Raw genomic sequence first — 26,338 nt, 5'->3', positions numbered from 1 at the left:
GAAGAGAAGTAAGGTAGTGTTGGATGCATGGGAGGACAATGAGAATAGGAGTTGGACAGGTGGTCATGCAGATGTGTATTAGAATGTTTTCTGTGCTACGAAAAATGGATTGTGCTCTTGCCTAAAGGATTAACCTTTATATATATATGTGTGTGTGTGTGTGTGTCCATGTGGGATGCAGAGAAGCCAGTGTAATGTTAAAATTGAATAAATCTTATCTACAGGGTAAGCTGTCACGAGCGTTTTAAAAAACAGCCAACTGAAGGATGTTTTCTGGATTTTCAACAAATGAACAAGTGTCCCTTTACAAATGTACATAGTGCATTGAGGGGAGTTAGAATAATCCAACAAGCAATATCGATCCTAATGCAAAGATTCCACATAAATCTGTAGCTTGTCTCCATGAGCATCCCTGTCCTTGTTGCCATTCAATTTAATCCTCCAGTTTTCTCAGGGATGTGCTTTCTGGAAATCTGTTTTGGTTCTCTAAATTATTAATGTCATTAAAATTTATAATTTTTCTGTCATTACCTCTAGGAAAATAGAGATTGTAATGTGAAACATAATTGTCTCACTTTGCAATTTGTGTTATGATAGTTGAGCACAACTAGAACAGATTTAAATATTCCCCTGAGCAATATGGCTAGGTATTACAAACTAACTGAAGTTCTTTGTGTGCAGATAAAAAAATAGATAAATTAATTCCCCAAATGACCAATATTTGTGTGCAAATAAATAGATAAATGAGTGCCACAAATTCTTGAAGAGTAAACTTTGCCATTAATATGCCACATGAACAGAAAATACAGTGTTTAAAGGAATACCCTTTCAGTGTTCACTCAGGTGGTGAAAACTACTACTAGCCTGGGTGAGTAGTCAGTCTTACGCTTACGTCTGCATACCAAAATAACTAAGTGCTCCTTGAAATATTGGGAATAGCCAAATTCTTTCCCTTAGTAAAGGAAAAATCCAGGATAGGAGCACTTAGTTATTAGATCATCTTTTATCCCTGGCTAAAGTGCTCTCCCTCCATCCTCATTCAAGAAATTCAATATTTACAGGCCTGAGTGCAAACTGCTATTAAAGGTGCCAAGCAATATTGAGTTAGGCTCTTTAACCTTCCTTAAAGCATATCCCTGAAATAAGCAGAAGCCATCATCTATATTAAGTAAAGATTTACTCCATGTTGCAGTAGCAACATCATGGGATCATGAAAGCCAAAAAATGGGCATGTGATATGGAATTTTGCAAGGACCGCTTGCCTGGCCAAACCAGCTGATAAGCTTTACTTAGAATACAGCATTCACGCATGGTATGAATGGTAATTACTGTGTGCTGTCTTGTGCTGTGTAAAGATCCAAGAACAAAATTGGAAATTTGGGATACATTTGTTTGAAAAAAAAAACCCTCTAGGACCAAATTAAATTATTTGCTTAGTTGTAAGTTTCACAATGTAAAGAAAATTTTCATATCACGTACAGAAAAGAAAACATGTTGCTTTTAAACAAATAACTAGGTGAATAGACTTTAATTGTAAGATCGGTGTGAAATGTTTTTTCCTCTGTGATTCCAGGGCTTAGAACTATTTTTTGGATATATGCTGTTATTCTGATGGGTGTAAAAGTAAAAGCCAACTTCACATATACTTGTTTTTCCTTTTTTGGCTTGGTTTTTTTTCTTCTTTTTGTTTTTCCCCGTATTTATCACAGTCGGAATGCAGGTGACCTTTCTGCGTGTGACATTTAAGGTTTCGCATGCTGCTAAGCCAGGACCGTGAGCTTTCTGGAAACAAATCTGCAGGGCCTGCCCGTGCCAGGCAAGAGGAAGGGGTGCAGTCCCCTGGCCAGGGAAGATACAGCCGGGCCGCTCTGGTGCGGGATGGTGGTGACCTGCTCTCCTCTGCAGTTCAGGCACTCAGCCACACTTTCCTGCGCCTGGACCTGGCCGAGGTGCCCTGCGATGCTGCCTGGGGCTCTACCGCCCTGTGAACTGGCACGGAAAGGTCCATGGTTTCCTTTAGCTTTTAGAGCACCAGCTCAAAAATGCAGATGTAGACCTTTTGTTCCCAGCTCTTCCAACAACAACTATTTTTTTTCTATGCTTTTACATTTCTAAAAAGGAACCCAGTTTCTAGAAGAAATGGATCATATGCTGGTATGAATGTCTGTCAGCTGAAAAAAATACAGGAGCTTTGTTCCCCTTGGTGTTATGTACTGAACTGAGGCATTGAAGGATTTAGCTACTGTCAGCTGTCCACACAGAAAAAGGTGGCGCTTCCAGAGTCAGATTTAGCCCAGTTTAGGTTCTGAATTTCCCTCCAGAGGATCGTGTTTTACTTCTTTGGCTATACAGTAACTAGGCTTTTAATTTCAGGACTCACTTGGTGCCTACAGCCAAGTGGGAAGAACCTGGGTTAATGTGTCTAACATAATTGATCTCCTCCACTACCTTACTTCTGGAAATCCCATGGAGGAAGCAGTTCTGGTCTGCTACGTATAGGCTTACATGTCTCAGGTGAAGCATTTTGACACAGGTTATGAGACGTCTTTGAAAGGCTGTGCATCACTTGGGGAGGATACAAAATGCGTGTTGTGTGAGGCGAACTGAAGGTTTGGATGATTCGTGATCTTTTTTTCTTCTGTTTCCAGCCACTCAGTCTGAGTTTGCCTGCCAAGGGATGCAGCCTAGGGGTTTAGGAGTTAAAGCTATCCCATAAAATTGTCTTTCCCTCAGACCGCAGCTTAGACACGCTGTGTGGCTTTAACACCCCTCAGCCCCACAGAAGAGAAATCCAAGGCAGCATTCTGGAGGGACACATAGAGCATGTGGATCTCCTTCGGTGTCTCCCTGCAAGGCTACAGGTGCCACCCCACATTTTCTATTAAGCCTCAAAATCTTTGGCTTCTATAAGAATACATTTATTTTCTGATTTTCTGTTTTCATGCCACGCCAGTTGGTCTGTCATTCGTGCAATGAATTTCACCTTCTGCAAAGTTAAAAATTCATGTTCCTAAAAAATGATGGGAAATTGGCAAAGAAGAACTAAATTGAGCCAAAGCTACAGTACTAGTCAACCATAACAAGTAATTATAATAACCCCATGGTCATTTCACTCACAGCTTGACAGAGAAAATGGCAAGAAAAGAAAATATCTTTTTTCTTGAATGTTAAAAGTACGGGGCCAGGTTCACTTCTGCTGCTGACACATCTCAAGGTGTGGGTCCTGTTGGCTTAAGTACAGCAACACAAATTATTTGCAGCCCCCTACCCTGCAAGGGGGTTAGAGCAGCCCTGTGCAGGCTGGGCAATGGGTTGGCCCAGCTGTGCAGCCGGTGCAGCCAACATGTGCTGGAGATGGGCTGGTGTGACTTGCAGATGCTGCTGGTGGCAGTGCTAAGGAGCTGGGATGTAAAGCTGTTCCCTGCGGAGGAGGTGCCTGGGGGAATGAATGCAGTCAGCGGTGCCGCTGCTTGTCCTTCCTCGCAGTGGACTCCTGGCAGGGAATAACCATCACAGGCTGTACTGCTGGTAGGATTTCAGGATCAGCTAAGGCCCTGAATTTCAAACTATGTATCCTGGGGTAAAAAAAGAGGTTTTGGTTTGGTGGCTTTTTTTAAAATACAAAATACGTAAAGCACGTAGTTGAGTCGGCTTCAGTTGCGATATAAGGGCAATAGATGCAGGCTCTGTCACAGGATGGATTAGGAGGCTGGGACGTGGGAAGGTCTCCAAAGAGGCTTTAGACAGTGCAAAGCCTGGAAAGAAGAGCAGCCTGTCCTTGAGATCTCCTTATATCTTATCCCAAATTATTCTGTGTGCAGAAACTTGCATTCCCAAATGTGTCAATCCCTTCCATGAAGTTTCTCCTGTTTTTTTATTTCTTAATACAGATAATCTCAAAAGACTTCCTTGAGTCATTATCAGGATTAGTCTGCAGAAATGATCTACTGTTCTTATGGGAAAAGTACTTTCTTGTAACGTTATTCTCAGGTGTAAGGGCCATATTTCCTAAAGTTGGTTATGTTTTCCATTTGTTGTTTTGTTCTGAGGATGTAGCGAGGTTCTATCCTGTTCAACTAAAATCTTTTCTGTATAAATTTGGTTTGAAGGCTCTTGTTTTTTACTTAGAAACCTATTGAGACCATCTTGGTGCTTTTCTATGAGGAACTGCAGTATGTTAGTATTGCCAAGATAGATGGTACTGTGTTAATCTGTTTTCTTTGGTTTCAGATGATACTTTAAAAAATACCATTGTTATTAAACACAAAATAAGAACATTTGGTCTAGACTAAGCATGCACGTCTGTAAGTTTTTTCCTCTATTGTCTTTTAAAAAACATTTATCCAGTAACAAAAGGAATATATAAAATGTCTGGACAAATACATGTTTTTAAAAGACTGTGTCTCTATTCACAGGAAATCACTGATAATGAAATATTAGAGTTGGTACATAGTGCTCTGGGGAGGATGACAGTTATCCGGCAAATTTTCCCTCTCTCAAGGGACAACAATCAGAGGTGCATGAGGAACAATCACCGAATATCTTCACTGCTGTGTGATCCACAAGAAGGCTATCTTCAGATGCTGCAGGTCAGTAGCTGTGCCCAGCAGAAAAGTCCATCTTAGGAATTGGACATGAGATACTTTTCTGTGACTGTATTACCTCAGAAGAAGAATAAAATGAGTACAGATAAATCTGAGCATGTAACTTTTGGTCAACTTTTCCTGACTTAATTATTTCTTTTATTTCCCAGGACCGAGTGCTTTAGATGTGATGTTATGTCCATGAAGTACCAGCAAGTGGTTGCACTAACTCTGAGCTGATTTTGCATGTTTCATTCTCTTAAGAATCTTTTTATAGTTGAAAAAAAGAAAAAGTTGTACTATCATAGTCTTGTGCTTACTTACTTGTTACTACTTGCTTATTATACTTATGCCTATTAAACATCTGCTGTGAAAGAGTTAATCTGGGAGGATAACAGAACTCTGATAGGTATTGGGCTGTGGAGCATTTCATATTTAGTTAAATGGACTGAATCCAGCTGATGTATTCAGTCTGTCCCATTTCAATAGTCTCAGAAGTCTCTAGCAGCTGATACTTCTCTGAGCATGTGAAATATGCACTACTAGTTCAAGTTCCAGATTTTGGTAACAGATTTCACTCTGGTGTAAGCAACATCTCAAGATTTCTTGGCAATTTATCCCAGATATCAGATTTTTTTCTTGCAGTAATTTAAATATAATTTTAGGTGCTATTTCCAAGGATAGTGCAATAATTTTGAAACACAGGTCTTGGACTTTCAATAGGACTCCATGTGTTTCTCGTTTACTTTAAACACAGTTAAGAATCTCATTTGTATCACTGTTGAAGCTGTTGGATAAAACTGAAAACTTTAGTGAGACTGATTGATTAGATATAAGATTGATTAGAATCTTTTTATTGCAAATTTAGTCTTAGCCTGAGATGGATTGAGTGAGGACACAGTGGTTGAGCCTGTGAGTTGGCAAATGTGGGTATTATGTGTTAGAGCAAGTCTAGAAAGGGCTCAGTTAGGCTGTGGGGAGTGGGCTGTTGGCAGTCTGGGCTGCTGCAGCCTGGTCAGGAAGGCTGTGTGGGCAGAAGTGTCCTTCCAAAGGGAACTCGCGCTGCCTTGGAAGAGCTTCTGAAGAGCAAGGTGTGAGGCTGATGGGAAACCAGGAGAGGTAGGAGGATTCTCAGGAAGAGGAGTGGATAGGTCAAGATTTTCCAAGGCACATGGATGACGATGTTTGTTTTGCTTACTTGTCCCCTACTAAAAAGTTGTAGCTGCAGAGTCTGAAATCCTCTGAGGGATATGGATATTTCCTCCTTGAAGAGAACCTCTGCTGACTCAGGTTCTGTCACAGCAGTGGCAAAGTTTGGGAAATGCCACTCACGTGCACTGGAGTTCTGAGCACTGGTCTACTCTTTCTGCACAGGGGAAAGTCTATGCCTATCTTGGCTTAGAAAGAGAAGACGCTTTTGATCTTTGTTAGTAACTCTGAGGTATGCTGTAATGAGAACAAAGGCCATGCATTTCAGAGGATTAAAGCAATTTCCAGTATGTTGAAAAAATTATCTATCCTGCACCAACAAATCACTCATTGGGGAACAATCTTACATTACAGCAGGATTTTGAGTATTGCTGCCAATGCTGGTTTATGCATAATCTAATTCAGAGACTCATCTGAAGGGCTCTAACAGACCTCTCTGAGCAAGTTCTTATTTGCTAATAACTGGTTTGCTAGCATGAACAGCCTCGTGCACTATTACTAAATTTAACTGACAAGGAGCCTTTAGGAAGGGCCCTCTTCCTACTTATTCCCAAATGTGGGTTTTGAGAAGCAAAACGTTCTCAGTTTCTATCTTCAGAAATATTATACCACCTTAGAAACTGTCTTTAAGAGAATGGAAGAGTAATGTTATGTTTTGCCCATTAGTTCCTTCTCTATGAACTTAGAAACAAGAAAGAGATGTAAAGAAGTGTGGAGGTATAAAGTTTGCCTTTTGGAAGTTGATTCCCTAACTGTCACGTCCAGCCACACTGGAATGAAATATCATGAAGGTGAAGGGCACATGTGAGACTGTTCATATTAGCTGCCCCCAGTATATACTGTGTTGTCTTTAAGTTTCTACAGATTGAATATAGGATGCTTTTAGCATGTGCAGTTATATCTGAAGCATTCCGTAGCTGCATTTTTTTTCATAGGCTTTGCCAAAACATCTAACGTAACACCTTGTGGGCATACAGCTCATATTAATTTCCAAGTATGACTGACATGTTATTAATGGTCCTGCAATTCAGGTACTTCCAATCTTCTGTTTCCTTTTTCTTGCTTAAAAAATAGTTTTGACCTTTTGCTGTACAGAAGTACATCACTAAATTACCCCTGTTGCCAGAGGCTTGCAGTAGCTCCCAGCCCCATGTCAAGCTGCATGAATCCACCAGAGGCAGTGACCGCCTGCCAGCACCGAGTTCTTGCGTTGCTTTGAAGTACTTTGATTAACACCATGGTTTGGAAATCCCTGGCTCATTCTCCGTTGGGCAATTTCATATTAATAATTCTTTGTTGTCAGGGTAACTTACCAGCTATTGTTGGTTAACTATTTATTTAATGACTTTGAAGAAGAATAAGCTAATCTCTGTCAGCTTCTAGCTGTAAGATTTTTATAGGGGAGAATTTAGCATTTTTAACAAGCTGGTAAAGAAAGCAACATTTATGTCATGGATTATTAACTTTTTTCGTGGCTAAATTGATGACAATCTTTTTGGAATTATTTTTTTCTCAGTGTCTTTAGTACCATATCCTGGAAAGTTGTTTTTCAGTAGGTGATCATCCCAGTTTGGCGTTCTGACAGGCTTTTAAAGATCAGGCTGTTCTGCAAGCTCATCTAAAACCTCATCTGTTCTGAATGCTTTGTGGAAATCCAATCTTATTCCATCAACCCACTTGTCAAAATTTTGCTCATGCCCTTATTTCTTGCACATATAATATACCCAGCTGGGTTTATGCTTCAGCTGGAGAAAAAGCTTTATAAAGTTTCTTGTCTTGGTCATTTCATTTGTCTTCAGAGGACTACATTTATCTCTTTCTTATTCTTCATATACGATTTTCTGTGTCCATCTCTCTTACTTCTTTGTAAGTGGAAAAGATACAGTTTAGAACTTGCTGTCTTCCACTGGCGATGAGTATCCTGTGGCCTGGGCTATCAGCATTGTCAGTATTGCCTCATCTGGAGAGAGAATACTGAAGCACTTCAGGATTTATAGTTAAATCTAGTTAGGCCTAGATAGACCTGGTATGTATCCCTGCATGGCATTTGAATGGTTCTTAGTGGGATTACTGCTATTAAACTGTTTAGCTTATTTCAGACGTAGTCTTACAGATTCAATTTGAAGAAATTTTAATACATAACCTGCTTCTTTCCAAAATCTTCCCATTTAAATATTAGCTTTGAAGCCTGTCTACAAACCTGATTTTTGATGATCTTTTTTCTTTCATCATGTTGTTCGTAATGTGTTCATAAACTCAAAATCAATTTTTTTTCTGTTGGTGTTTCTGAAAAGATTTCTCTTTAGAAATGTAGTTCCCATTACAGTTTGTTTCTTCCCATATTTACCATTTATACAGTTAATAAGTTCAGTCTATGTGAGATTCTATTTATATTAAAACATATTACAAGGACACAGTGTATATGAAATCATTTAGCATGGTCCAAAATATATAGTAAGATTAAAAAGGCAAAAAGAAAACCCCAACAAACTGTGTCAGGAAATTAATGAGGTTATTTCTTACGGGATTCAGAGTCCAACCTCTCTACTGAAGAACTATTCCAGGCATCGCTTTGACGTATTTGAAGAGAAGATGTTGAGAAGTGTGGGAGGGTATTCATTGAAACAGCTACTCTTCTTTCTCTGTCAAAATTTCATTCTTCAAAGACTTGACCATCAGATATCTTTGTAAGCATCTCTTAGCAGTTGTTCCTACAGAGCTGTGTTTTTCTTTAAGAACTGTCTTCTCTTCAGAAATGACTGCAATTTAACTACTGTAAGTGGAGTTATTTTTTGGAGACGTGTTTGACTGCCTAAACGCAGGGGCCTGATCCTGCAGTTTTGTCTAACTAAATAGCCTTACTCTCATTTGACTTATTTACAAGGCTGTTATTACACAGGTGTTTAGTGCTGCTGGAGGGAGTAAATATTGATTAAGCCCTTTTAAAGCATTTGTTTTCTCCCATAAAGGATTGATGAGCCACATTTTTCTTTTCCTTTCATTATAAACCTATATTTGTATGTCTCTTTATCAAAGTTTAGTTTGGACTTTTGGCCAGATGTTCAGTCACGGTGAAGCTGTTTCCAAGTACAACATGAATGAAAAGTATCCTTGAAACAACTTACTGCCCACTGCATGACATAACCTCTCGCTGAAGCCCGGTGGCATGTGTTTTACACAAGGTGCATTAGCAGAAGAATTTGTTAAAAAAAAAACCCCAATGACTGTGGATGTCTGCTGGCCATGTGGGATTTTGTGAGCACTCTGGAGGGTAGAACCCCAGAGTTCCAGAGCCAGCTTTTCCTCTCTGCTCAGACTACCTCTTTTGACTGCTGGAGTTCTCTGTTTGCATAATTATTTTATTGAATTTTTGTTCAGTGCTCTATCGGGGAGCAGACAACAGTAGCTAGAAGAAAGGGTCAATACCTCCATTTTTTATTTTTTTATTGCCTCTGAAACCTAATTTGCACCCCTATTTATTTATAAATGAGGTAGGATAAAATGCTAATCTTATACTCTGTTTTGCAATTCCAATCTTACCTCTTGTCCTCCTGTCTGGCTCTTAGTTGTGTTCAGTTTTCTTTATCAAATGTCTCCTGCTAGACTTTCCCTGGACAGTTAGTATTAGCTGTGCCAAATTCTTGAGACGTTTAGTGAGCGAAGCCAATGCCTGCAGCTAACAAGCTTGAGCGTTACAGGGTAATCCAGGCCCTGTATCATTGTTAACATGTTGTTATAAAACATACTGAGTAAGAAAACACTCATGATTATGATAAATACTCATAATAAATAGCTGAAGGACAGTGAGCATTCAGAGAATAGAAACTGTAGGTAGGGAAAAGTGGTCTGAGATGTGTAACTCAGTTAAAAGGGAAAAAAAAGTAAAAAGGAAAGAAAAGCTGCTTATCAATAAAAAAAGGATTCTGAGTGCAGTCTTCCAAAGAAATCTTTGGAAGCCCCATTGTTTGAGATACTTAAAACTAGAATGGGCAAAGCACTAAATAATACACTTGTTAGATTCCTTACTGTCAGAAGGCTTGAATAAATATACAATTGAGGTCTGTTTTTCTGTGGTTTTAGGAAAATTTTATTTAGGCTTTCATTTACCTCGGTGATAATAAATAGCCCTTTGGAAGTTTGAAGCTGACATTTGAGTCTTTAATGAACATTTGTTTTTTGACTCTGATTTTCTCATGAATGCCAGACTGCTGGCTGTGATTTTGTTCTCCATGAGCAGCGAAGCATGTATTTAAAATGCGAAGTCTCACAATGGGCTCTGCAAACTAATTTAAGAAAATGAAATAGGTCAAATTTTCAGTCTCTCCATTCTAACAATATCCTTGTAAGCACGCTGGTGTACCATAAATAAGCCATCAATCTTCACTGCTCCTAGTAAGATGCATCCTGTCATTAGAGAGAAAAGTGTGTAACTGCGTTTGGCAGCACTTGAACTTTGAAAGTTGAAACACAGTTTGGGGCCTGCTGGTGTGTGCATACACAAGCACAATGATATCACCCCCCAGGCAGCAAGTGTTTCTGCTGCTGGCAGGCTGCAGTCAGTCTGAGCTCCTCTTCCATCTGCTTCATCCTTGGAGCTGAGTGCTGTGGCCACTCACAGGGTGATTTTGGCAGCAGCAGGGTACAGATGCCCAGCTTGGGAATGAGTTTTTGAAGCGGTGGCATCTGGGTGTCAGCTGGTCTCTTCGGTGGTCTTGTCTGGCTAGACTTCTGGCTCTGCTGGCAACTTGGAAGTTGGGGTCAGACTTTGTGGCTTGCTGGCCTTCCCACAAGAGCCCTTTTCTATGATTAGTGCCTCTGAAGGAGCTAAAAGCTACCTTCATATATAACTTTGAAAGTAAAATCACTCTGGAAAATCTCATGAAATTCACATAAAAACCTCTATAAAAAGGCATTTAATAATGTGATGGGGAGAAAATTCCATTCTCATTGAAAATTTCTGCTCTGCTCTGCTAGTGTATAGTGGATTTTTTCTTCATTGCAAAATAAAGGTTCATAAAGTCTGGAATAATTTTCAGAAGATATACCAGAACATGCCTAAAGTTACTCATGTACAGGGCGTACTCTTTAATATATTAGTGAAACAGTCACCATCATTCTTACAGCAGGTAGATCAAAAAGCATTTCAGTAACAATAGCTCCAGCTCTTACAGCTCTCAGCAATGAAGTGAAAGAGGAACTGAAAATTACTGTTTCTTCCTCCAAACAGGACAGAAATGAAACACTTTGTTCTAATCTAGGAATTCTTGTTTTGTGAATGGGAATCCCTGTAAGCAGATATACGTCCTTCCCTCATCTGTTCCCCCTGTGAATATATAAATAGGGGAAATAAAAAATGCTCCAGAGCTTGGAAAACCCGAAGTAGCCAAGTACACTGCCTTGTTTTTTCTTCTTTCTTGCTTTGTTACCAATTCTGAATGCTACCTGAAGACTGATTTTTAAATTTACTATTTTCTCATGCCTCTGACAGTGCTGGTGGAAACAGAGTATAGCTGATCCCTTGGGTATCTCACAAATTCCCTTTCAGTGGTCATGTTTATATTCAGAGGGAATTTGATAGTTAGCTGAAAATTAAAATATGGGTGCAGTTGTAGTAACAAGTATATATAGGCTTTGTCCACTGAACCCTTTTTCTTTTCACAGCACCGCTATTCTGGAGGTTACAGCAAACTAATGTTGCAGATACACTCTGGTACATATGCAGAGATTTTGCTGCATTAAAATGAATATAATAGAAAATAAAGGAAATTACTATAGCCCTGGATTTACTGTAAGATGAGGCCAGAATTTCTGTGTCTTGTTTTAAATAACGTTTTTCTACAAGAAAATACATACACAGTAATGAATTCAGGTAGAAAGTGAATATTATTTTGAGAAGAGTAGCATATTTGAGGAATTTATTCTTATTTTCCTACCTCAGAAAGGAACTACGAAAAAAGAAGATAAAAATATACCTCACAATAATTTAATAATATATCTTACTGTAGGTATTGAAGGAATCAACTGTTCAGCTACACTCACACAACACCACTCAGGCATCAGATTAGACCTGGTTCCATAATTCAGTTTTCTAGCATAAAGCTAGTTCCCATTTGGGATTGGGCAAAGACATTCAATTTATACTACTGTGGATATTCAGGAGCTGGGTTTTGCTCTGCACACTGTGAAGGATCAAAAGGACATTATTTTCTAAGTTACCAGGATATTTTTGGTTGTTCTTGATTATTTTTTGCACTTAAAGAAGTGTCTCTTGACCTAGAGGACTACTAAAACAGTGCTATCATGCGTACATCCTGCCTTCTCTTGTTTTAAATAAACACATTGTCTACACTCTGCATTTTGATCACTGTGCAAAACCAGATGCTTTGAGTCAAGCTTTATAAGTTTTAAAGGGTCCTGCCCTTAATAGGGTGGACTTGTATATTTTGTGTTAATTTATGTCTGAACTAGCAGACTGAACAAATAAAATATTAAAAAAAGAGAGTTGGTTTTCTTAATATTACAAATCCAGCCTCGGTTCTGGAGGTTTTGCTGCTGGTTTTTTCCTAGCTTGCTTATTTTCTATTCTAAAAAAGTGTTGATTGTGTGAATAAAATTCAACTTAGTCTTCCATAGGATATTGACTCTTCAGTGAGTAGAGGATAAAATGTAGTAATGTATGCATGTCATTTTTACTGGAGTAAATACTCCATGAGTATGATTATATGAAAAAAGGAATTTTTTTGGTTAAAAAGTACCATATACTTATTTTTCGGACAAGGCTTTCAATAGAACTGGAGTGGCAAAATACTAGAGGATAAGTGTGTACAACAGGATGTGTAGAATATTCTTTCCATGGCAAAAAGTAACTTGCTGTGTTCTCTGCAACCTTTTCTTCTGCCTTGGTACATATCTCCAGATGTATGACAGAAGGATGTTAAGTATTGGGAAACTCCTCTTGTGCAGACCCTTTCTTGCTGTCACTCCATTTATGTCATTCTTTCAAAACAAAATAATGAAACAATAGTGATACAAAATCCATTACAGGTCTAACTGAAATATGAGGATTAGGTTGGTAAACACGGGATTGTTTTGTTTTGCTCTACAGCATATGGTAATCTGAGTTGGATGCATGGTCATGTAGGCCAAGATCCTCAAAAGCAGTTTTCTCAAGCTTTCAGTCCATTATACATGCAGAACGGTGGTGGCTTCTCTAAAAGCATAAAAAGTAGAAAAAGAAGGAAAGCAGTTTACCCAAGTACATCTTCTATTTTGCCCTAGAGCTCCCTGCTAGCAAACCGAGCAAACTGTTTTTTGGAATGAGGCTGCAGTTTTCCAGAACTGAAAAAGAACAGTGCCAAACTGAGAAAATGCAAAGCATTTCTGATTTGTGGTGGTTCCAAAGCAGCAGGCAATCAGTTGTCAGTTAAAAGTGGGGGTGTAAAATCAAAATCAGTGGGGAGCAAAGAGGATCATGATGGCACATAAGAAATGACATTTTTCCTTATGCATGTAAAATCTATTTCTAAGCAAGTGGGTTTTGTGGTGTGTGGTTTGGGATGGTTTATTTTGCGGGTTTAGGGTTTTGTTTTGATTTTTTTTTTTTTTTTGTGGAGGGTAGCTTAACACAGAAGAGGAAGAATGCTCTGTTGAATAATAAGGATGTGTTTGGTTGCTTTATTTGAAAGTTGGTTGGAAAGTATCTGCAGAGTAGGGAGACAAATGCAACTAAGCAGAAGAGACTTAGTTGCTGGGACTCTCAATAACTTTTTAACTACTTTTCTTAAAAAGAGAGGAAATCTGCAAAGTAGCTGCTTTGGAAACTTTTAAAAGGAAAAGGATTAACTGGATAAAATAGCAAGTATAGGGAATGTAGACTGCTTGTTCAGGAAAGCTGGAAAGAAAAGGGAAAGAAGATGGCAATGCCAGATGGGAGAGTTTCCCAGTGATAGTATCTCATAGCTTTTGCATTATTTTTGCATTAAGATCCCTTTTTCTGTTTAGTCACTTAAATAAGTGGGTATCCTCAACCTCTTTTTTGTGTATTTTCTTCCTATTTTGATTCTTTCAAAATGAATTTTTGTTCATATATCTTTTGTTCAGTTTTACTTATACTAGAAGATTTTTGAAAGCACCTAGGTTCTCAATTTATGTCAAACTGCAGATTAGGGAACATGAAACATTTTGTTTCTGAAGATTAGGATCTTAAGATATCAGAAGTTTACTTGGAGCCAGTGATGCAATAATAATATAAGTTTAAGCTTTCACAGCTCAGTGACATTTTTATAGGAAGTGTGCAGCTGCATTAACTTCCACATGTAACCCTTTCCTGGTTGCTAGGCACTATTTTCTATGGTGAATTAGAGAAATCCAAAAGATAAATGGCAAATTCATGGATCACCATGAGTAAAGCCTTCAGCTAGGAGAGTATCTTTTTAATAATAATTAAAAAAAGCTGTATCTGGCAACTGATGCTAGCTGGAGATTTGAGTTTAGTAGAGAGTAAATCAATACACCTGAGTCTGTGCATAGGTTTGAAGAAGAGTGCATGTAAACTCTGGAAACAGGTAGAGAGTATCTATTTTTTTTAAATCACTTCTCTCGGCCAACTTCCACCACTAAAGTTTTACCACTTGCGGTGGATACTGCCGCATGTCAAAGATCTGATCTTGTTTTGCTGGCCATGTCTTGGTTTGAAAAGTGAAACACATAGTTGAGCATTACTAGTGTGGTGGTGTTCTTACTAGAGCCTTTGTCGTCAATTATTGTTCTTTTTATCTCTCATATAAATTGAAAAATAATGAGGCTAAAATCAATAGCTCCAGAAAAAGTAGAATAGTAACCAGTCTCCTGTATATTTGGTGGAGAGAGATGATAAGACCAAAATAATACCGTCATTTTTCTTCCCTCTGTTCTAAACATTTGCATTAGTATTATATTTTTGTATGCCAGAAATTACCAAGGAGATTGCTCAAATGAACAAAAAGAACAAGAACTTAATTCCATCCTATGTTTTACTCCTTGCTGAAAGGACTGACAAAGTAGCAATCCTTGTCTCTCATTGATAGATAGCTGTACTCCTTCTAGAGCTCGAGTTTGTATTTGAACTGCGATCTCTTACATCTTTGCAGCACTGCATTGCAGTCATGTAGGCAAGGCACAGGCAATGCAAGTGTGCCAGAGTCCCTTGGCCAGAAGGGCCCAGGTGCCAAGCAGAAAAGAAGGTGGGAGTGACCACTGGTATTTGTCTGAATTGCCTTGGCTGTTGAACATGTCAAAAATACCCAGCTTTTAGTTTTTACTTGTGTCTTCTTTTGTTTTGTTTTGTTAGTTTGCTGGTTTTCACGGTTTCTTCAAAAGGTTGCTCATATAAACAGAGAGGCTCATTCTTGTTATTGTTTGCAGGTTTCCAACCTGTACCTGTATGACAGTGTGCTCATGCTGGCCAATGCTTTCCACAGAAAACTGGAGGACAGGAAATGGCACAGCATGGCAAGTCTGAACTGCATGAGGAAATCCACCAAACCTTGGAATGGAGGACGATCCATGCTAGAGACTATTAAGAAGGTGAGAATAGACAAACCACAATTGTGTGAGCAATTGAAAGAGTTGCTTCATTGCTACTTGAGATTAGCTTTTGAAGAGGTTTTTGACCTCTATTCAACTTTTCTTTGATTTATTACAAGCAAGTGATTTACAACTACCAGGAATGATCTACAGCTATTAAACAAGCAAATGATTTATTACAAACAAATAATACACACTGCAGTGTTGCTCCAGCGGTGTGTGTGCTAATTCTGTTGTTCTCATAGCTATCTTCTGTGAAGGTAGTGTGATTAGGAGTAGTCATACAAATTGATGTATGCATGCATCATAACAATTTTCCCCAAAGAAGAACTTAAGGAGCTTGAGGGGCCAACCTATGACAAGGTGTAAGGCTTATGTTCCATTTATTACAGCTCAACTAGCTTCATAAGTTAGCTGAGCATTGGTAAGTATCTATTTGTGTACTATAGCCCAGAGCAAAAGGGATCTGATTCAACTAAGTTGTCACTAACAGTTACACTGTCTTGCAGCATGTTGAATTACTCAAATATGGACAGTACTGTGGCTTTGCAGATGCATGGTAACTTCTTGTATGAAAGTTATTTGATCACAAATACTAGTGGGAAAAGTACTTATTTTTTACTATACTAACTTTAGCAATTATTTGGAAAAAATACCCGTTTCCCCATATTTATTGATGATATGGTTTTCCCCTAGTAAAATGATGCAATTTGATCAAGTGTTATATTATGCTCTGACCAGTCCTAATGATACCATCCTTTGTTGCTAAATTAATTGAAACTTTAGTGTTATTTCAAGCTTCTTCGCTACAAACCCCAAATCAAACTCCATGTTACTTTCACAGAGAGGTTTTAATAATAGTTAAAATTTTATCTTTTCTTTATTGCCTCTCTTGGGAGCACAGCAGGCATACTCTTTCTTTTGGACTTGGAGTTCATGCCTTCGTATTCAACCCAGAACTGAACCTGCTGCCCTCAGTTACACTGAAAGGGCTGTTGTCTCACGGTCCACTAAGGTCCTTCTCCTTTTCTTTGGGGTCTGTCTCTCTGAACAATGAAGACCTGATGGCTTTTTTCCACAATATGCAGTGGATGTGTTAGTGCTAAACTAATTTTCTCAAAAAAAAAAAAAAGAAAAAGGTCTTTTGTCTGGTGCTATATTTGAGCTATTGAAGAACATGTAATTGCCACATTTAAGCTCACTGTAAACATTTTCAAAGCAGATTTGGCATACCTTTAATGAAGAGGAGTGTTTATAAAGGCAAATTTGTTCTATTCTAAAATTTCTGAAACTTATTTCCTTAGGGCCATATAACTGGGCTTACTGGTGTTATGGAGTTCAGAGAAGATGGCGCCAACCCCTATGTTCAATTTGAAATACTGGGCACTAGCTACAGCGAAACATTTGGCAAGGATGTGCGGAGGGTAAAGATAAGCTGCTTCTTTCTGTCTTTTGTTTTCCTCTAAATAATATACATCCTACTTCACAGGAGAACATTTAGTGCTACACTGCAGAAGAAATTTACTGTAAGAGAAATATTTTCTAATATCTTACACATTTAAATCTTAAAAGCGAATTTTATATTGGTAGGCAGGAGTCCTGCAAGTTGTTTCCACATGTTCAGTAATGATGCAGTGCCATAACAATACTGTGAACATAATAGTGAAAACTGCATAATTCTGCTCATGTATTTTGTTGTTAAGATACAATTGATATAACTGGTACTTGGCTTACTAAGGAAGCTCACTGAGAATATAAATTACCTGAACACACAAAGATGTTTCAAAGTATAGCTGCTGCAAGAATTTGAGATAAATAAATAAAAAACCTCTAGAGAACATAATTTCCAAAATGGATGATGTAATATCATGTAAAGTAAAGGATGACCTATCAATGGTAGCTGATGGAACAAGGACTGATGCGGATTAGAAGACGGTTAGAGTGGTTCCATGGGGTTACTAACATAAATTGTCATGGGCTGAGAAGGCTACCTTGAATATGTTCATACAGAGGGGATGCTCTGAAAATACTGAAATTCTGAATTGAACAGGGAGGTTTAGATTGGAAACCAAGTTACAAAATGTCCCTAAACTGGTCAGCTGGTTGAATACAGATGTTACCACTGTATGGTCAATGGGTTCTATGTTAAGCAGAGCCAAACAAAGAAGATTCTACGAAGAATTAAAATTTGTGACATTTTCTATTTTCATTTGACCATTGGTCTCTGTGTTTTGTTTTGATTCACCTGAATTACATGAGCCTAAATGTAAAAACAAGCAAAGAACTTGTGTTTACATTATCATCTTAAACAGCTAAACCTGAGATTCTTTCAGAGTCTAATTTGGCACAGGGATTCTGGACATGGAGCCAAAGGCTTGCAATATCTATTAGAAATTCAACAGAAGGAAGAGAAGTATTTGAAATGCATAAAGCTCCAGGAGATATAATTGAGAAACTTCTGTTGCCAAAAAATATCTCTGAAGACTTCAGATTGGCTAGGCACCCTCCTGTATTGTAATGACCAGAAAAGGCTATTTCTTGGTCCACTTTCTTTTCTAGAAGATTTCTACTGCAAACGTGGAAGTCTAAGTTCCAAACATTACCTGAGTAATGAAAAATTATCTTAATTTTGGAAACAGTGCTGCCTATTCAATAAAATGGCTTAGGAGGTCTAGAAAGCAATTCCAGTTCATAAACAGAAGTATGCACCTCACTTTATGCACAAGTATGCAAAACAGAAGTATCCGGTGCCATGTGAGATGCTGTGGACTATCCTACTGTGTTTCCAGCTGCCACTACAGAAAAGCATGAGTGTCACGTCAGTGCTGCGTTATCCCTAGCAGATGGATGCCATGGAACATTTGAGTTTGGTTCCATTTTGTTACAGAATTCCCAAGTGACTTTGAGTAAGTCACGTAACCGCTTTATGCTTCGATTTACCTTTCAGTAAAATTGGCATGATTACCACTCAGAGCAGGTTTGAGGCCTTAAAGGGAAATGATGATGTGTGAGTATACATTATTACTTTTTTTCTAATGTACATTTCAAATATGGTAACGCATATATAAAAGCTCTCACTTCAGTATGTGTAGCACACTGACCAAATTGAGATATAATCCAGATGTATGAAGTGAAGATAGCTAAAATATTACTCAAAAGGGACCACAAGGCAAAGAAATAGGTAAAATGACTAAATGGGAAAATGACTAAAATGACTAAACTGATATAGCACTTTTGATCCCTAATGTGCTACTTTGGGATTAGATGGTTAATAAAGGAAGACTTAACCCTTTGGATGTTAAATGCAGAACATTATACAGTTCCCAAAATGAAAGGGAGCATAATTCTAAATGGGTAAAAAGCTCCTGCCTGTGGAATACTACTCTGAGCTAAAATGAGGTTCTGAAAATGATACTTTTAGCCTAATATATAGAGAGAGTAAAAAGTCAGCAATATGCTAGAGAAGTCTATAGGAGAACGTGGAAGAGATGATATTTCTTAGAGCAACATTACCATGGAACTACTGGTATTCAATTATTTAGACAGCCTGACTTTTTATTATTGCAGCAAAAATATGTTACAGCTCAGAATTACTTTTAAAAGCTCAGAAAGTCATTCTTGTCTCGTTTATATTACTTGAGTGAGAGATCAATTCTGATTTATTGTCAGTTGTTTCTGTATCAGCCTTTCCTCAGATTTAGCTGTGGAGGTGAAAAACAGAGGTTTCTTTCTGCATGGTTTTCTATTCCTCTGTATGGAGAGCATCTGTATCTATTCATCCCTGCCCTGACCCTACAAAAAGCCTTTGACTTAAGATCTGTGGCAGAGTAGGGCAAAAGGCTGTAACATTGAGTGTTGAGCCTTAGAGGGAATCCAGTCAAAAGCTAGTGGACTTTTAATACTCAACATCCCTTAGAAAGTTTCTTGGGGATCATTTCCACCAGAAGGACGCCTAGGAGGATGTCCAAGATAGTAACCCAAATCTGGCAGGAATTTTCAGGGCCTTTCTGTAGAGACATCTTAAGTCTTCCCAGTTGCCCTGAGATCTGGTCTTTCTGCAGAGAATTGTTCCTTCCACTAGCTGTGATTTAGTTATCAGTGCAAGTAAATACATGTATTTTCTCACTTAGTATACCTTCTCATTTATTCCACAAGTCTACACCATATATTTGTGGTAAAGGCTGATAGTGGCTTTTGTGTATTTTTGTGTGTGTGTTTTTTTCCTTTGGGCGTACTTTAGCAAAAGGGAAACTTCAGAAAATGCTCTAATTTCTTTGGTTTAAACGTACAAGAACGGGGTATGTCCCTTAAGGTATACTACCTTGCTTTACAAAGGCTCAGGTGATTGCCTTCTATTCACTGTGTGCATGTGGAAGTTGAGAAAGGATGGGTTTTCATGCTTAAAAAAAGACATCGGTGTGGTGACTTATCAGGGCATTTGAAAGTTGAAGGGTAAGGCTGTCAGAGACACTGAAAAGGCTTAAATGCCTAGTGCTTGATGATTGCCAGTATGTTTTATGTTCCTAATGTCTATAAACATCTTTAAAAATAGCAACCCGAGTATCTGTATATTTAAAAAAAAAACCCTGGATATAAAGAGAGAAGGGAACTGTAGAAAGTATAAAACATAACAGAATAAACCAAAAAGAAAAAAGTAAGAAACTTTAATAGCTGATGCCACACTAATGTTTTAAATTGAATGAAATTTGAGTGAAAGAAAGAATGAAAGAAACACAGAGGAAGTGTAACTTGGAAAAACAAGGAAAAGTGGTATAAAATGTTCAGGTGAAGCACATGGAGCAGAAGGAATGAGACTAATAGCCTATTATGTTCAAAACCCTTTGAGACTTTTGGGATTTGCATTTGTAGCAGATAAAACCCCCTTTCTTTTCATTTCATCTCTTCTGTCCACCTCCCATGCTAAGGGCGTATGCATCAAATTCAGCGTCAGCCTTAATTGCTGTAATTGCTGGGTTACTTACCATTGAATGGTCTTCCTCTGAATTTAGAGTTACCAACATGCTTCTTTTTTTCCACTCTTTTAAATTCTTATTCATTAGTCCTTTATGAATTTATTTTTTCACCTATATGGATGCATAAAGGCTTTCTTGTATGTTTACATTTTTACGTCTTCTACCTTAAGCTTCCTGAGCCTTTGGTTCATTCCCACCGCTGGCAGTGGCTGGGGTGATCATTACATCATTTTGCTTCATTGGTTCGCTGTCCCCATCTGTAGGATGGAGTTGAGGGTATTTGCCTGCTTTGTACAAAGTTTTGAAGTCTGATCGAAAAAAAGGACTCTAGCAAAAACATTTAGAAATTGAACGAATAATAGTATTAAAAACTGTGTATTCCTAATTGTATGAGAGATCACCCCTTAAGAGCTCGTTTGGAATTGTCAATGGACAGCTATGTCCCACTTCCACAGTACAAGGGACATGAAGTGGGAAAGGAGGTCAGGGCTACATTAATTCCCTCCGTATTGACCATCTGTATTATTAGTTCTTATTAATGAAAGCCCTGCTGTACCTTTCAGAACATCTGAGCTGGTTCATGTTTCTTATGTTTCTGCACTTGGGTGGATTCCACACAATATAATAGTTTAATGATCCAGCTGTGCGAGCAAAAATAAGGGAGTCAGGACTCCAGGGTGGTAGTCCTAGCAACTCACTAACTCATAGTGAGCCCTTGAGGTGTAAGCCTATTTGTTCTCATTTGACCATGTATGCAGAGAATACCACCATAACAACTAACTGCCCTTGAAGGGATGTGATCAGGCTTAGTTAGATAATGCGTGTTTATCTTCATCCTTGGCAGGAGGATCTTCTGTAAGTGTGAAATGATGTTGTTGTTTAGTTTATTTTATGACAGGGATCATATTTTTTATAAAGCAATCTGCAATTCTTTCCCAAGCTGGCTGTAATGAAGGCAGAATTAATGGTTTACACACATGCTGTATTTCATAAGAAACATTCTGTTCAAAATGATAACGTTTACTGTTGGATATTCATTTCTGTCAGTTGATATGTTTTAATTGTTTTAAATTAGATATCATCTGCTTCATAAACAGTCATACTTGTTTCCTCCAGCACTTCTGAGGCTGATTGCAGAAGTCACTGTAAGTAGTTTTGTGATATGCTTCACAGTTGTTGAAACCCCATTTTTGAAGCCTGATACAGTGCTTTAATTGGCATTGTTACTTTTAGAGAGAATCTCGTCATTATCATGATGAGAAATCCTATGCTGCTTATTCATTGCAAAAAGGAACTGTATTTTAGGGGTCTGCAGTATCAAGTGCTTTCATCTGCAAGAGTATTGCCAAATCATGTCATATGTCACTAAAAGATATATCCTGAAGAGAATTATCTTAGGTGGTTACTACTGGAATTGAATCAGTTTTACTTATATGGAAAAATACATAACTAAATTGAGTTTAGCTGTAAAACAGATGCCTGCCTCCTCTTTGAGCACTTAATAAGCATGCACTTGGGTGTAGTAATTCGGTTTAATCTCTGTTGCCAAGGTATCTTTCAGCTGAAATGTAAGACTGAAGTTTTGGCTACTTGTGATCACTAAAGATCCGCTGTTATCTTGCAAAGGGATGGGCAATAGTCCTCTAATTTTGGGTAAAATACAATTTCCACATATGTACATTTGGTTTAACTTGCTCTTTCTGCTTGAGTTGATTGAGTGTCATGGTAGAATAATTTGGAAAAAGAGTATTGCAATTCAGCCTATAAATTCATTGTGTCAAACTGAAGAAAAATCTGGAGTATTTTACTCAAAATAATAAAACTCCTTCATTTTTTAGTTGTAATTTTCTATACAAGATGGATGTGAAGAATAAAAATAAATGCATTCCTTGCAAATTCTATAAATTGAATTATTCATGGTGAAAATTACAGCTAAATATATAGGAAATGGCTATGATCAAATTTTAAACTATAGAAGAATACCGGAGAAGAAATGTGATGAACCTGAATGCTTTTCTGAAATGAAGTTGGGTCCCTCTTTGCCCAAGTTCTGCAATTTTTTTTTTTTTTGGTAATTAAAATATTTTATGTTCTGTATGCTTTCAATATAAAATTATAGCTGAATTATTACACTCACTGGCTGAAAAGTAGGTAAGCAAGTTTAGAAATGCATGTTTTGTTGCAAATGTGTCATACGTAGTTCTTTTTAAATTTTTTTAATTTTATTTTACGTTTTCGGACAACATTGCCAATGGAGCCCATGCTTTTGCATAAACTGTTACTTGTATTTGCAAACACAAAATGCTGTATGTATTTACAAATTATACCAGTGTCAACCCCAAGTAAAAGGGATGTCTTGCAAATTTCAGTTGGAATTCCTCCAAGCATAAGATAATGCTGGTCTTCTCCTTTGGAAGACTGTTCGGCTGTTTATATGACATTTTCACAGCATGAAGCTTGAGGCTAGATTTTAAAAAGCAGCCATATCTGAGTTACGAGCAGGGCCAGGATACCTACAGCAATTAGGACGCTGCTGAAGTTTCCACAGCCCACATGCACCACTGCCTGTATGTTTAGAAATTCTGTTTAATTCATAAGCCACATACTATGTCATACTTACCAGATTATAATGAATCTTGGGTATAACATTCTCCTTTTTTAACACGTATGCAATATTGCATAAAATTGGGATGTTAGGAGTGTTAAAATCAGCCTTCTAGAAACAGTTACATCTTTAATTATGGAGTTTTCATCAAAGCTCCTATAATTTATTGATGGATCCTAGGAGACATTGAGAATGGGATGAAGAGAAAGCCCCTTTCTGTAGCTGAGCTCATGAAGAATTCTGTGCTTAAGTGTGCACACTATGAAGAAAAATGTATTTCCATAGGGAAACAGGTCAAGATTTTCTGAGCTTAACAGCAAAGAAAATAGAAAGTATTTGAAAAAAGCTTCAGAAATTCTTTTTACCTTTTTGGCAATCCAAAGGCAGGGATTATTTGCTATTCTCTTTTGCACAGCATCAACCTTGAACAAAGGCAATAAGCCCACTACTCCAGAAAAGAGGGACAGTCTGTCTTTTTTTTATTTCCTGCCTTAAGAAATATCTTTGAATCATGCTGGTTGTTTAAAAATCACACCAAAACCAGAAGAACTTTCTGTTGAGTGTCTGACTAGCTTTTTTAGCATAATGTCTGTTTAGCAAAATCCCTTTGAAAAATATTAATGGTAATACCAAAATGCAAGCTCAATTATTTTAACTAACAAATCCAATAGATGTCAGATCTTGGTTTTCATAAGTACATAAACTAAGGAGTTCTAACATCTCTTCATTTACAGCATGATTTCAGTGTCAAGGACAGTTGCAAGGACTGTATGTTGAGGGAGACCATGCACGGTTTCCTTTCTGTAGTTTTGAAATGCATTTAATTCTTCAAATTATTGTTGTTATCTTATACCGTTCGGTAAACTGCAAAACCGTGTAGGTGCCAAGCATAGTTTATGAAGTCATTTATTTCAGCAGTAATGTTAAAAACCAGGATAACTATGTTGTCTTCATCTGTATATTGCTCTGATATATTCAATATGTCAAAAAATGGATGTTTAAATATAGGTAGTTAAGCTCTTTAGTCACGCTACGTCAGTTTTGTAAAGAAAAATGACAAAATTTTATGGTTTCTGTTTAGTTCTATGAAAATAAACAACAGAAGTAGAAGTTATTTAAAATTCCCATTCTATTTTTGCTTCTATCTCTGCCATTTCATGCCAGATTATGTTACTGTATACCAGTAAACACTTTCACATGCAGGTTTTCAAAACCCAAGTTTAATGGCAAGATGTCTTAGCGGTCAGCCCAAATGTGGGACATGAGGAACTTCTGTGTCACAATGTGCCACAAACTATCTGAATTGCTTTGGCTTGGTTCCTTAATTTCATTATACTTAAAAAAAAGAATAACCTTAATTCCTCAACTTACTCTTTTGGAAAGATACATGCAAAAGGGCATCAGAGCTCTGATTAAACCTCTTTGTCTGTATTGGCTAATTCACTGAAATAACAGTATTTGGCAGAGATTGCCTGCTGGTGTTCCAGTTCCTGGCAGAACTGCCTTTAAACTGAGGACTTTCTATTTTCAGACCACACAGAAAACACTCAGATTTACCTTAAAATAGGTACAATCTATAATCAATGTGAGCCTATGTCAAGGAAAGAATTCTAAAATATGCCTGGTCCAGTACCACAGTATCTCTTGCTATAGGAGTGAATGAATTTATATACTTGGGTAAAATACACAGATGTCACAAAATAAAACTTGTTTATTGGAATATCAGGAATATTGGAATTTATCAGGCATAGATATAACTCTCAAAATGGAATATTTCTGAGCATGACTTCTATGTAACAGGCTATCAGATTATAGTATGTCTGTAGTCTTAATATGTTAATAAGTGTGATGTAAAAACATATAATAGAGCTCCCCCACAATATAATTGCTAACAGGACACATTTTTAAGTTGTATGTTAGCAACAAAATATATTTCTTTAATCAATATATATTAATATATACATATATTTTAAGTATTTTCCAGCATAAAAGAGGTACATGAGCAAACATAATAATAATTAAAAATATTGACATTATTTAAAAAGTCAGTTTTCGGTATGTTGCCATAGGCTGAAATAGCTATTAAATGCAGTGGCACATTTGAATTCAACTTAGATCCAAGGGGCAAAAAAACCCCCGACAACAGAAACCGCTTGAATACTGAAGCTTGCCAAAATCCACTTTTGATGGAGTTTATTGGGAACAATTTCCAGAGGTTGAATCTGTCAGACGAATCACCCTGTTTGCCCTAGGAAGCCATGCCCTAGCTATTTTAAGTGGAAAATATAATTGCCTCTAGACTGAATGGAAAATGGGATAGAGGTGATTTCTTAGGTGGCTGGATTCCAGGTCATGCAGAGCTTAAAAAAATGTTAATAACCTGAAATGACACCTGGATCTGAAATGGTGAGTAGAGTATCACAAAGAAGAAGTGTATTTTGCTGACAGTGACCCTGCACGCAGCTTTTCCTTCGTGAAGACAGGGCAGGCTCAGAAAGCATCCTGTTAGTACAGTGTAAACCAGACAGAAGTGTCATGTAGAAGAGCTGAAGCCTGGTATCTCAAGTGGTGAAATCACCTTTGCAGTCAAAATTCTTTTATGAACAATTATATACCCATCCTGAAATTAAATTGCAAGTTGCAGAATCATCTGATTGCATGCCTTAAGCCCATTGGGTTTTTATAAATAGAATTGTACAGAGCATAAAGCATGCAGGATGCCAGTACGAGTATTCTGCCTATGAATTTAAGATGCCATGAAGAGCCCAGTGATGTAACTCTCTTTCCGTATTCATTATTAACTTTTGTACTGTGCTTTGAGATCATTGGATGAAGGATGCTATCTATGATCATGTAATTCTTCAAATGCATGAAGTAAATATCTTTGAAACGGAATACTTCTTTAATGTAGTAAACCAGCTCCAGCCTGCCAACATCTACTTCACTCACAACAATATCTTTTCTATGAAAAGGTAAGTTGCAAAGTCCCATAGAATTTATTGATGAGGTCTGAAGAACTTGCAGGTATTGGGCTTTGTTAGAAAGCGGATGTAATGAACAGTAAAAAAAAAAAAAAAAAAATAATAATCCAGGGATTCTCTGTTATAGTGGAGGAGTTAAGGAAAAATGTGCCGCTGTTCATTATTGACCGAAGCAAGTAGCCAGATCCAGGCTTATTTTAGGAAAAGAAACAGCATAAAAATAGTTAAATCTGACACCAGTTATTTGCTTTAAAATTGCTTGCCAAGGTCAGTTTCCCTGAATATGACAACTAAGGAGAAGAAAGAGGGCTTGCTTGCTTATAACAGTAAATCCCTCTCAATTGGAATACCACCGAAAGGTCCCTTCCTAGTGCTTTACTCAGGACAGTGCTTGCACTTGTTCCTGCTGTGCCTGAAGTTTCT

At 37.6% G+C, this 26,338-nt stretch overlaps 1 protein-coding gene across 8 annotated transcripts in view; it reads left to right on the top strand.

Annotated features, from left to right (window-relative positions):
- Positions 1-26,338, top strand: part of GRID1 (glutamate ionotropic receptor delta type subunit 1) — a 557,494-nt gene that overhangs the window by 436,586 nt on the left and 94,570 nt on the right. For 7 of the 8 annotated variants that reach the window (XM_052799329.1, XM_052799328.1, XM_052799336.1 and 4 more), the window contains 3 exons: positions 4,416-4,589; positions 15,195-15,356; positions 16,661-16,780. In XM_052799329.1, the coding sequence (XP_052655289.1) occupies positions 4,416-4,589; positions 15,195-15,356; positions 16,661-16,780 (456 nt within the window). The remainder of the gene's footprint in view (positions 1-4,415; positions 4,590-15,194; positions 15,357-16,660; positions 16,781-26,338) is intronic. The other variant, XM_052799330.1, reaches the window with a different exon arrangement.

Source organism: Harpia harpyja, chromosome 10 (genome assembly GCF_026419915.1).
Source record: "Harpia harpyja isolate bHarHar1 chromosome 10, bHarHar1 primary haplotype, whole genome shotgun sequence".
In the NCBI taxonomy this organism is placed as follows: domain Eukaryota; kingdom Metazoa; phylum Chordata; class Aves; order Accipitriformes; family Accipitridae; genus Harpia; species Harpia harpyja.
Note: the sequence above shows the minus strand (reverse complement) of the source record. Positions and strands in the feature narration are given on the sequence as shown.